Here is a 13632-nt window from a genome sequence, read left to right as displayed (position 1 = left end):
GCAACCTTCGATCTGTTACCTAGTTTAGGCTCCATTTCATCAGCAAACCATCAGAATGGGCTCATGAATCCAAGCGGCCCGGAATGAGAGTCTCCGCTAGAAAATCTGCGCCGGTCCTCGGGGACTGCGTGAGGCGGGAAAACATCCCGAGGGAGCCACTGCTACTTCACATCAAGAGGAGTCTGTTGAGGTTGGTTGAGGCATCTGATAAAGGCAGAATAATAGCAAAGCTCATCTGGCCTCAGCTTCCCGTGGGAGTTGCTGGAATTTAGAGGAAAAAGGGACGCTTGGGTTACCTCAGTCGTGTCTGCCGCTGAACCTGCGATAAATGGCCCAGGGATGTGTTGCTCGGCAAGCCAATAGTCCAACTGTTTGTAGCTGCTCTAATTTGCCAATGAAATCAACATGTAAGAGGAACTTGATGATAGTGACCAAGGTTCTCGTAGTTAATGAAAACAAACGGCAAAACGAAAATTGGGGAAATTAAATTGTAAATGAGTGTTTAAAAAAAAACATACATTAAGTCAATTAGCTTAGATATATGGTTACTTTTGTCTGCCGTCATAAGTTGTCAATTTTATCTTGCTGGTAGACAACAAGTGTGAGTTGTGTAATTCCCTGCGTCTATTTGCTCGCAAAACTAGCTGTAATGAAAAGCGTATAATTGCGTAGTATCCTCCAGACTCTAAGTAATTACTTCATTCAGAGCATTCTCTCACGCACACACGCCGCTATTTCATTGGATTTGCGACCAGGACTGAGAAGGGCATCCATGCATCGCCTCTGTTTGTGATGCAGGAGCCGTCTTGGGTCTTTGTGCAGTGTTGCCCGCCCCGTTAAAACTATTCTCAAGGATAAAACGTACCACGCAAACTCGCATAACCCCTGCTTCCATTGCTGCAGCAAACCATTGTTTGTGCCTCTGCGAACCTTGGAGGAGAAGCCAGAGCTTAGCCATGTGATGTATGGAATTCCATCAGTAACACTGTGTCCTTAAAAGCGGTGACTGTAGCCTTACCTTTAGGGAGGGGGGCAATCAGGCTGATGTGACTACAGCTTTGCTGATGGGCTGAAAGCCGACTGAATTCAAAGGCTCGCGAGCAACTTTGAAAGTACATGTGCCTAATGAGCAGCGAGCTGTCAACGGCTCACACAGGGAAAATTGTTGTAGTTGTCCCTACAAATGCGTAGAGACGAGGTTAATTGGAAGATGAGAGGGAACATCCTGCCAAGGACTTTGAAAGGGATGCATATTTCCTCGGCTTAAATGTAAATACAGGGAAAAATGTCCTTTGTAATGTTGATCCCATGCAGCTGAATGCAAATACCACTCTATGGACATGAGCTCACTTTACATTCTAAATTGTGAACAATTTAACATTAAAAGCACAATTTGGAGAGCTGAATGAGTTTCAGGTTTCAAAGTACTCCAGATCTGTTGGGGCCTGCGCTTTCGCAGGAAACTGGTGCCTAACAAATTTGTGCTGTGAGATTTTTTTCTAAGGTCAAATTGTATATGCCTTAATTGAATTGGGAAACGCTGCAATAAAGCAAAAAAACATAGAGACTCTTGATTCCTTTGTAAGCGGGCAAAATTGACAAATTCTGAATATACTCAGTAAATGGGATATAAAAAAAAAAGACACCAGTACAAAGGAAAATACACGGGGCTTGGAACACTTCCCACTGGGACTCCACATTTTTTTTTTCTCTCATTTTTGACATTTTGCTTGTCATCCCCGCAGATGGGACAGCAGCGATGGTGGGAGCAGGAGATTCCCGTGGACTGGACGATCAACAAGGGAGAGCTCATCACCCATAACCTGACAGAGCTCATCAAGCCTGAGTCCTATGAAGTGCGCCTTACCCCCATCACCCGTTTCGGCGAGGGCGACTCCACCGTGAGGATCGTCACCTACAGCGGTGAGTTCTTTTTTTTTAATTTAGAGAGACTACTGGAATGTAAATCATTCTTAACTGTCACCACTTCAACAACGCAAAATTACCCTGCCTCACGTCTGTCACCAAATATGGCGGTACTGTAATGTAAATCGCCGTTAAAGATGGCGCCTGTACATAAAAGAATGTCTTTGTTTTTTTTCACCAATACTTAAGGAAATACGGTAATCGGGATAGGAGGAATCAAATCGCAGCCAGTGTTATCCTTCAGCAAAGTCACTAACATTGCGTTAGATTAACGCCAAATCAGTTTTGCTGTTTTATTATTCAGCGAATCATCAAAAGATCAACCTGGCATGGGCCATCGCCGTGTTCATCACGGTGACGATGCGGCAGATTATGTATGAGATGCAAGAGAGAGGGCCGGGAAAAAGTGATCTCATTAAAATAATTACAATTGCATCCAACACCATCAGTCACCGGGAGACAGCTGGAAATCAGCTTGCTTTGCTCCTTTGCCCGTTTGAGCCAAATGAATTTTGATCATGCGACTCATCGCCTCCTTCCGCCGTGACCTTTATTGCCTGAGTCAGGTCTGCTTTCTTTGCACGAGAGCTCGGAAGCACTTGAACATACCGCATGAGTCAAACGTTTAGTTTGGGTCAAAGGAGCAAACAGATCAGCAAGTGACTCAAGTTACCCGTCACTCAACTTTAAATGACATATTTGGGAGGTTATTATCGCGGACGGGAGACTGTATCGGAGCCTGAATTTAGTCGGGTTTTGTACAAGAAGAAATGTACAGAGTTTTTTTCCGTATGCTCACTTGCACAATGTTTTGGGAAATGGTCGAATTTGGTCAATCAGAATCCAACAACATGTTGGTGTCTCAATAATTTAGAACAATGTGAGCAGGCCGAATAAAATCTGTCATTCATTTTATAATTTTGAAAATAACAGCTTGCACCTAACAAAAACCCCAATTTCACTTTCTCAACAAAATGGAACACTACAGTACAGGGGAGGAAAAAAAAGACAGCAAAATTAAATAGAAATTGGCCTCATGAAAAGTATTTTCTTGTGTTTAATTAATCTATACAATATAATCTGAAAATTTACATATTCAAATTCACTGAGACATGCTTGTCTCTACAGTAATATAGGTGTGGCATGTTGGTAGTAAGGCTAGTATAAAGCTAGTATTCCACTTAGCATAAAGTAGAGAGTCCTGATCAAGATGCAAATCCAATCCACTGAATTCCAATTCGGCGTGCACTCGCAATGATTAAGCACCACTCACTTCCTGGTTTTCCACCAGTCACCAGACATAGTGCCCTTGCGGACGGACCTTCGTAATTTATCTTTTTCAGAGGCTTTTCTGTTCCATATAAACAGTGTATCTGATTTGTTCTGTATGTATCCTTAACATTTTATAATGATTTGTCCAATGATTTACCACAGAATTCTGATCCACCCACGTTCCAACCCGCATGTTGTACTTGATTCTGACCGCGGGTGTGCGAGCGCAGGCAGGGACTCGTTAGCATCCCTTCACAGACTCAACGCTCGCAAAAAAAAAAAAAAAAAGTGGACGCATCAAACCACACTTGAGGCTGGAGATCCAGCAGGGCCTGAAAACAGATGCTTTGGTGCGTGTGGTGCAAATGCTCCTAAAACAAAGTTGTCTGTTTTCCATCTCAGGCTAGCTTCAGAGCTGTGGAATTGTTTCAACTTCCCAGCGGGTAAAGCGAGGTACATACCGATTTCGAGCTTTCATACCGATTATCCTGTGGTGGGATGGTGCCCGAATTCCACCCAACCTTTGAACAATGAGGTGAATGTGCCAACCACTCATCCACCGTGCTGCTCATGTTGCACCTGTTCAATTGACATTTTAAAACGGCAAATCAAAGTGAGTGGTCAACGCTGAATGCGGCCGAGCCGCGGCAACCCAACGATGTCTAATCAGAAAGCTGACTGAAATTCGTACTGCAATAGAAGAGCAACGGGTTGTGTTGTGTGTTGCATAAGTCACTTGCCACAATAAAAATGACGCGGAGAATTTTCTACCGCAATGTACGTGTAAGGCGCTGCGCTGAGAGTTTTATCTCGAGTACACCACACACGATAAGTGAGTAAGAACGCGCATACAGAGGCTTGTCAAAACTCGGTGTGTGTGTACCCTGCTATCTGAGTCATCGTCGTCGTTGGCTGAACTCAAGGAGACTGAACGCAATCAAAGAAGAATGAAGAGAATTGAGGCTAATTAGGATGGAGCAAAAGGAGAGGGAGCCCAGATAGGAGGAAACAAAGATTTCTTCTTTTTTTATTTATAAAGTGATGAAGAAGAAGAGAGCCTTCCCCTTATGAGCGAATCGCCTGCCCGACCAGAGACTGGACTAATTATCACTCTAGGGCTGCTTCTGTTCTCCCACGCACGGCATGGCATCACGGGCTAATGTAGGTCTGAGATGAATGCACTCTTCTCTCACAACTCGTCCCGCAAGACGTGTGCCGACTGACACGGAGAAGAGACGGTCCAGGATCTTCTGCATGTTGTCACTCTCGTTAACGCGCTTTTTTTTTTTCTTCCCTTTTTGTCATCACTGTTACTTCGGGGGAAACATGAGATGTAGTTAAAGATGGTGTTTATATTCTGTTGGAAAAACACACCATAATGTGAGCCCCGTCGTACGCATGATACATATATGCTTTCTTCATAGGCTGTCATTAAATATACATTGATTTCTTTTTTTATTCAGAATTCACTTTGCAAATATGGAACCAATGTTTACATTTGGTGGACTCGTACAAAGCTCTCAGAGCGATGCTGCATAATTTTGAACCACTTCAACCAATACACACTCCAAACTAAACCCCATAGAGAGTAACACCTGAACTGTTTCATTTAATTCGTTGTAATCAGAAAATTGTCGACCTGTTTTCCGTTGCACAAGGCTGTTTAACTGTTTGCTACATTAAAATAATTCTACATCTTAAAAGGTGCCTCACACTGTACGTGTGTGACTTGAACTAGTCAGTGTCATTGAATGAACGACAGCATCTATAAACTGTGACCAGATGTCAGTTCATAGAAAGCCCCGATGTATGTTAGCTAGATTGTGCGCAAAAAACATAAAACAATTTAAAAAATTGAAAAATAAAATATATATATATATGTATATATATATATATATATATATATAGTAGGGGTCTGATGGTTTGCCATAAATTACAGTTTGGTACGTGCTTTGGTTTTAATGTGATGTTTTGCTCTACATTGTTTCTGGAATGATTGTTACCTTCTGACGATAACTACATGACATACAATATGTTGGCGTGTCGTTTAGATTCTTTGAGTAAATGCGACAGTGAAGTTTTAGCACCATGGCTCTTAGACTTCAACAAGCTCGTTAAATCCTTTTTTGGGGGGCGTGAGGGGGGGGGGGGTGAGTTAGTGAGAAAGGAAAAGTAGTGACGGTGTCCCCAGCTGGAGCGTTGATGGATGGTTGTGTCACCGCCGCACAATGACTAACTCAGCACCTGCTCAGACGACATCCTGGAAGGAGGAGTACATATTTAAGCCGTTTGTTTACACTCGTACGGCTGCAGCGCAAGGCGTTGCAGCTCAGCATAATGCTCTCATCCTCAAGATAAGAAATACCGCAGCGGAGCCTCGAAATGTATACCTCTTACATCGTACCACTATGGGTTTTTGTTCAGTGAGCAGCTCTAAAATTGAAAAATGTGCTGTAAATCCTTGTGATCAGTATCCATAGTATTGGAATCGGCAGCATAAATCCCTGATCTGAACTCGCGTGTATTCTCGAAGTATGAGAGCGGGGTCAAAATAGTAAAGTATATTAAATGTTGATGCATGTTCTTTGTAAAAACCTTGAAATGATTCACTTGTTAGATGATATAGAAGGAGTTTGAGGAATTTATCATTGAAGCGACTGTTTCATTGTTCAATCATTACTTTTAACAGTGGAGTTACTTTTTTAACTTACATTTTTTTGACTTAAAACATTTCAAATGTGTCATAAAAAACAACCTGTACAGCTAGTAAAGGTTTTAATGTCAGCAAAGGACATTAATCCCTTTTCCCTTTTGAAGCTTGAAATAATTATGTCGCGTCAACGTTTCCGCGATCATAAACCACCGGCAAAGACATTAATTACATGCACTCACCAACCAATCAGCAGAAATGATTTTTTATTTATTTTTTTGTTAAGGTCAGTGCAATGATTCATTTTCAGAGAGCAAACACTTGAGTGCACACAGCAGTAAATTACACACATACACCCCCACACACTTCCTGTGTGCTGCTGATTCATTGCTGAACTCCATGCAGCGCGCTTTGGGTTATGTCATTATGAGTGGACATGTGCATTCTTTGGACAAGTTTATTATCAGAAAGTGTGCGCAGTCACTGTTTAATGGCGTCATAATGAAAGACGGTTTTAAAAAAATGCTTTCTGGTGAGCTTTTTCATGTGGCGTTAGCCCATTACTAGCCATAGAACCACATTTGATTCACTAATAGCAAACTGGAGGACCAATGTGTACTTGAACGGCAAGAACTACCGTCTAAATGTAGGTCTGAGGTCAATTATCTCGGCCAAAATAAGACTCAAGCTCGAGTATTTCTAAAAGGCCAGGTCTTAATAATGAATAAAAGGTGTTCAGAGTACTTAAATAAAATGAATGCAAATGAGAATAATTACAAAAAAATCATTTAAAACATAACTGGAAATAACTAAATGGTAATGGTAGACAAAATCATTAAAAAAGAATAATTATGATCTGACTTTACTACTATGTTAGCATAGATTATTGATAGATTATGGTGCTTTTGACTTTTTTGTTTGTTTTGTGGGGAATCTGGTAACGGATTCATCTCATTTCCATTCATCTCAATGGGGAAAGATGATTATACATCGTGTTTTGAGTTGTTTTGAATAGTATATCTCAAAGCACCACTGTATTTGTACTTTTTTACTTCCCAGCACTGCTTGAGTCAAACGATGAGTTATTCGCTATCACTTTTTTGGATTGTCTTGCCACAGCGTGCGAAAGCGCCGCGGAACATTTGCGTTGGCGGCCGGCTCCATTTCATCATCAGTCATCATGCGAGGCTCTTAGTCCTCCATTTTAAACAACGCATCGTGTGAAATAGTTGCGTCAACAGTCGTCGAGTATTCCAGCACGTTTGTTTTCACTTATTCCGACATAGTTACCCGCGTTAAATTGCAAGTTAAATCCTATTTGTGGGTGTGTGAGTGTTTGCAAAGTAGCAGCGAAGTAGCCTCTGGGCTCCCTCGGCTTGATTTCCTCAGTGGGAGAAGACGCATTGCTTGAGCAGGCACATTCATGCGGACCATACCAAATAGCGAGCAAGCTGCAGGTAGCAACAACAAGGAGAAAATAAATAATAATACGTGACAACAAAACGCATTGTCTTTGAGCACGGTCGTGGAAGGGAAAAGGGAAGGAGGTGTGGGGAAAGGAGGCCCGAGGCTCTGAGTGGTCATTTAATATATTTTTTTTGCGGCGCCAACCACATTCAAACATGCACACACACTTTGCACACTGCTATGCTGCAGCGCTATTCATTCTGCACAGTCCACTGTGGTTTGGATTGGCAGCATAAAAGATTATTAAAGCGTTTATATGGAGAGCACACGCCCACAGTTGCGGCATAAAAATGCTCACTGGACATTTTATTAGGTACAGTACTCCGAGCAACAAAGTTGAGAGCTAGCCAAAGCCAAGGTGTTTACCACCTCTGTAAGTGAAGACTAAGTGTTTTTAAATGTTAATACATATCGTGTAGCTATTTGTGTTTTCCCTCCAAAAAGCTACATTTGCATAAATCCACGCAGCAATGAGCAGACCAAAGCTCAGCATCCACCCTGCGTCTGCATCTCTACGGGCTTAAGGACAGCGTTTCCTTTGTCGGGATGATTTGTTATTACTGGTTTTAATTGTTTGGATTCTAATCAATCCCCACCCCTCCTCCTTTCCTTTAGTGGCTGAAAAGCATCCATAAATCATGCCGCTACATAGTTTTGTGCTTGAGCTGCTGCATCACATCTATTTGGCCGGTCAGCCATCGATCATTGGAAAATGCTCATGAATCTTCCTGGCAGGTTAAATGCTGTTTACTCTGCTTGGAAAACACTTCTTTTTTTTTAAGTGCAGAAAAACTGACTAGTGGCAGTAGCCTCCACCTTTGTGACGCCGCCTCTACAATGGCCGCCAATGTTTTTAACCAATGGAGTTAGGAACTAGGAAAGTACGAGTGAGGGTTTTAATGTGATTAGCGGACCCAATGGTGGTTCATTTTGATGTTTTAGCGGAACTATGAAATGGGCTTAGCGTTCCAAATGGGAGTCACCTTGTACAAGGGAAGCGGCAATGCCACTAAAAGCATTTCTGAGAAAGAAAAATCCTATTAAAGTGGTTAGACAGGCATACAAACATTTTACCCATTGGAAGTACAATGGTAGCTTGATTTAGAAAGGTCCCAACTTTCGAGGGATGTGTTTGTGTGAAGTTAAGTGAAGAAATTGGAGCAATGAAGGTACTGGAATGCCCTTGTACTGTATGTCGCCAATGCACTTTTAGACAGTTAGTGAAAAAAAACACAAATACAAAATGAGAACACTCACAAACAGCTGCTGGGCCACAACTCACACGCTCACAAGCAGTGTGACTGACTAACTCCATCTGACATCACTCACTAGGTCATGCCACTTCAAGGCACACATCTAAAACACATAACACAGTAAATAATTACATTTTAGAAAAACTTTTTTTTCTTTACGTTCTCATTTATTGTTTTATTATATTTTTATTCAACGTGCTATTTATTTACTTACTAATAAATATGATATGGCTGGAACGATATGGCATTTCAATTCATATCAGTTGACAAAATTCATTCATTCAATCAATAAAACGTAAGTTACATTTAAGATACAGGATAAGGCTGTAAAGATTTATATACATATGAATTGGTTTTAACACTGTTAACTGCTATACAGTTATGACAACAATTATATAATAAACCAAAAAATAACGTAAAAATGTTAACTTGTTGAAACTAGATAACAGAATGGAGAAATGAAGCTGTGTGCAGGCCGACATTGTCACCTGGTGACGTTTTATAGATATTGTTGAAATGTATGCGAATGACTTGCGAGTAGATCTCAATCATTGCACTTTTCAGAAAAACACCTCATAGTCAACTGCGTCCTATCGCTAAGCTTGCTAGCTAGCTGGGGAGATGGTTTCCCCTGGGCTGAGGTTGTTTGTTGCCGCGCGTTGATACACTGCCGAGATGAGCTTCATTGACCGCACAGCTGAATAGTTTATTGAATGCTCATTAGCTGGCTAACTATACCCTGACACGCACATACATTTCCGGTTTTATCGGCCAAAAGGAGTGTGCCTCCACACCACACATGTGCACCCCGCATATATTCTACCTACGTCACATAAATTGAGCTCCCCATTCAAGTGATAATAGACGCTACAAAATGACTAAGATTCATTCCGATCTGATCCAGTCCCAAAATTCTGAATTGATGATTGCTTTTCCACACACACTCGAATCCCAGTTCGATTCACTGTCGATTCTTGCAGAGGCCTACTCAATAATAATTGTGGGTTTTCCGTGTTTTTCAAAGTAGTAGAAACAGCTTTCCTAATGCCTCTCTTTTGCTTCTGTCTTCCGCAGCTCCCATCAACCCTCACCTAAGTAAGTATGAAGCCTCACACATTATCACTTGTACCAAGTAAACATGCCCCTGAAACATTTCCTGCCATCCATATATGACTGGAATCCATTATTTCACATAGTGATGGATGGCTGACGTAAACGCCGTCATGTGATTTGCATGTGCATGTGTTTACTCCCACTAATGGCGTTCTTCACTGATGCTCTCAACTTTACAAAGACACACACTAAGTGATTGAGAGTGGAGTCGCACCGCACTGCTTATTCATATTTATATGGGCTTTTTGAGTCGTAAGCTCGCAAGAAACGATGTTTAATCACCGACATCACTTTGGAAATCCCCGAAGGCATCTTCATCAGTTCAAGTCCCACTCAGTGACAGTCTGAATGGCTGTCTGTCTATTTATGTACCCTGTCTTTGAGTGGCAACCAGTCCACGGTGTAATCCACTCCAACTCCCTGCAAGGCATTATTTGGGGTTCGGCAAAATAATTATTAGTATCCCCTGACACCCCTGTAACAAGTGAAATCCATGATATAGAAATATCCTGTATACCGGTAAATACTCTCAAGGCATGTATTTTTAGCGTTTATGGCACTTTTTTAAAAAGGTGTTTAGACACACTTGTTTATAAAGAAAATAAAAACACATAATTTGCAGTCCAAAGGACTGTACATTATGAAATGAACCTACAGCCGTCGCTTTCTGTAGGCATAAAAAGCAGGATAGCAGCGGCTGACGTTCGGTCATTTTCAACTGTTTAGTTCTTCTTTCACATTCACACCATCTGAAACTTAAATATGCCGTGATGTAAGGCGGTTTGCTGTAAAAAACTATTTCACATACTATTTAAAAAAAATGTTTACAAATGAAATGAACAGACAAAATACTCCTCCCTACTTTGGGCCAAATATAAATGTCTAACATTATTGACCTATCACACAGGTCTGCCATCCTTGCTTTGGCGCAGCAGTTCTAGCTTCACGAGTTGTATAAATGACTTCAAATATGCGCCTTGTCTCAAAGTTTAGGAAACACTGCCATAGAAAATGGATCGATGGATGAATATAACGAATCTTCCTCCATCACTCTCAGCCAATTGAAACGCCCGTGGGAAAAAGAAAATACCACTCCTGGAGCAAAACCTGCATTTAAAAAAAAACAGTGCGCCCACGAGCAGGTGATGGGTTTCCGCGTCCTCCTGACCTGACGCTCGACCACTTTCGGCTTCCTCTTCCTCGGCCCTCCTCGGCGCGCCCACGCAACTCACCTGACTAGCGTCAGCCCACGCCGCTTCGCTCAAGGTCATGACTCAGCAAACGGCTGCGAGCTACATTTTAATAAATCAATGAATATTTATCAGAAGCAGACGCCCAGCATACTGAATGCAAAATGCTGCTTCCTTTGAGGACACCGTCGGGCAACGGCGTGTCCTCCGGGTAGCCGTTTAGCTTTGTTTCTTTGCGCGGATTAAGCAGAGGTTCCGACTGCGCTGCTCTCTCGGTGGCACCTTGTGGGCTACTTCTGCATGCGCATGCCGTCTCTTTATTATCCTACACGCGACTTGGTATTATCTCATGATGTACCTACTCCACAGCTACTAAGTTCAAGCTAAGTGGACAAGACAAAGTAAATGTAAAGAAAACTCAAAACTGTCATGTGTGTCTTTATAGGGCAGGCCAGTTTTAACTAACACCTGTAATCTCATCACATTTCAAATAAGACTTGAATTAACTTTATATTGTTTGCCATTCTGTATTTTCTGCCCATTTCTGGGCGCAGACGAAGCTAGCTAGCGAACTGTATTTCGCAATAAACACTGATTCAAACAAATGAGCTCAAGTTCTTAGACGTCATTACAGCCCAAATCAGAAAAAGAAAATACTCAAAAACAGTTTAACACTAATACCTCCAGAACTGAATACTGCATAGATCGCAGTCTTTGCACGTTATCAGCAATTATCTTGAAACATTTATAATGTATTTAGAAACAATACTCTGAATTTACTTTACAGGGTCTTTGAAGTTTCACAGTATGGAGCCATGATTAATGCCATACCCCTATAATCCTATTTTTTGTAATATTTTTTAACACAATTTAACGGAGAGCTGCATGTACTTAATTTGAAGCTGTGTGCATATAATTGAGTACAATCCATCATGATTTTTGTTCAGTTGTACACACACGCACGGATGCAGTACAAGTAATGTGGTGTATGTGCGGTGCAACAAAACAAGCCGCAGCAGCAAATCCTTCTATTGTGAGCTCTTCATTCTCAAAGAAACCCACCACGTCTGCTTGCCAATGGCGCAGTCAGCGCAAGTTCACGTCTTAATTTAGAAATCTGTTCGTTACATCGGGTGGCGTAATTAGGACTTTGCTGTTGTGGATCCCCCCGAGACGCGCACGTACACACACGGCGGCCGCAGGTCTCATGAATATACAGTACGCAGACACATACACACACTGACTGTACGTATCTAACTCTCGCCAGGAGAGTTCCACTGCAGCTTCGAGGAGGAGCCCATCTGCATGTTCACCCAGGACAAGAACGACGACTTTGATTGGACGCGGCACAGTGCCGCCACCCGCGACACCAAGTACACGCCCAACACGGGGCCCAGCGGCGACCGCGCCGGCTCCAAGCAAGGTGAGTACCACCTCCGTATACCTCAAGTAGGTTTGCCGCCATTTTGTTCGCATATCTAAAATTGTAACATTGAGGGCAACTGGATTTGGAATCATTCATTACAGAGTCAAAAGTGCCATTTTAACTGATTAACTGGCATGGTATACAAATAAGTTAGCCACTATAGTAGCTTCAAAAAAAATATGCTTACTGTCTTATCTCCGACTTGCTGCCCTCTCCCACATGACGGGGCATTGCATTTAGTAACAATACTGTAAAAACAAAACAAACATTTAAAGGGGAAGTCAACCCAAACATATTTTTTAAAGAATATGTTCTGTGCAGGCCTACTAGTTGAGACAAGGCATTCTGATTAATATTGTGTTTGTGGAATATGAGTGAAGCGGCAAAATCCACCGATTTTCATCCATCGCAGAGGGCGGACATTTTGTCACTTCTGTCGACTGAAAATGACATCACGGTTGCTCAGGTAACAATCAATCACAGCTCACCTGTTTTCTGAATCTGAGCCGTGATTGGTCGTTATCTGAGCCCTGAGACACTGATGTCATTTTCAGTTGACAGAAGTGACAAAATGGCCGCCCCGAGACATGGCTAAAAACGGGTGAATTAACTCTTATTCCACAAACGCAATATTTATCAGAATGCCTTGTTTCAACTGCATAGAACATATTCTTGAAAAAAAAATGTTTGAGTTGACTTCCATTTTAAGGCATATTTTGGATGGAACTGAATTTTATGCGCTTTAAGGTGCCGGAGAATTGCGGTTCGGCTGCAATGCTTTAAGGCCACAGCTAAGGCCCACATTCACACGAATCCCCACTGGGTTCTATTCTATGCGATCCATGCATAAATACATACATTTGCACTTGGCGAGATATAAAATTAGCAATGACAGACATGATTAATTTAAAGGCTTTTTTTTCAAACATGCAACTAAAAGTGCCACTATTTAAAAAAACATACACACACACAAATACAAGTTTGAATTATTTAAAGTTTGAGCTGCATAATGGATGTCTTGACCAATTTGCCCGACGCAACACAATCAAAACAGCTCGCACGCCTCCCTCGCTGTGGTTACCTCGGTTACCATGTGTGGTGTTTAGCATGCGGCGTGTTCATCATCAGGTATTCAATGAATTGGTTGAGATGAATACAGGATAAACAGAATTGAGAATATGAGGTTATCTGTGACGGGACTTTGAAATTCGGTGGAACTCCAGCAGCAGGAGCAGCAGCTGAAGCAGTAAATAATGCATCAGCTCTAATCACCTAATGGTCTCAAAATGTCCAGCATTTCATTACTGGCCTCCGCTCCTCTTTGAGAATAATTAT

The 13632-nt window shown here is 41.9% G+C and overlaps 1 protein-coding gene across 14 annotated transcripts in view; it reads left to right on the top strand.

Moving 5' to 3' along the window:
- LOC147128220 (MAM domain-containing glycosylphosphatidylinositol anchor protein 2) overlaps window positions 1-13632 on the top strand; it is a 178373-nt gene that overhangs the window by 126756 nt on the left and 37985 nt on the right. For all 14 annotated transcript variants that reach the window (XR_015083825.1, XR_015083824.1, XR_015083827.1 and 11 more), the window contains 3 exons: window positions 1746-1923; window positions 9643-9663; window positions 12139-12294. Coding sequence is in view for 1 of the 14 variants with exons in the window: in XM_086018589.1 (XP_085874715.1) it covers window positions 1746-1923; window positions 9643-9663; window positions 12139-12294 (355 nt within the window). In the remaining 13 variants the exon portion in view is untranslated. The remainder of the gene's footprint in view (window positions 1-1745; window positions 1924-9642; window positions 9664-12138; window positions 12295-13632) is intronic.

This window comes from Filicampus tigris, chromosome 20 (assembly GCF_054856515.1).
Source record: "Filicampus tigris isolate MCC_2025a chromosome 20, RoL_Ftig_1.0, whole genome shotgun sequence".
Classification (NCBI taxonomy): Eukaryota; Metazoa; Chordata; class Actinopteri; order Syngnathiformes; family Syngnathidae; genus Filicampus; species Filicampus tigris.
Note: the sequence above shows the minus strand (reverse complement) of the source record. Positions and strands in the feature narration are given on the sequence as shown.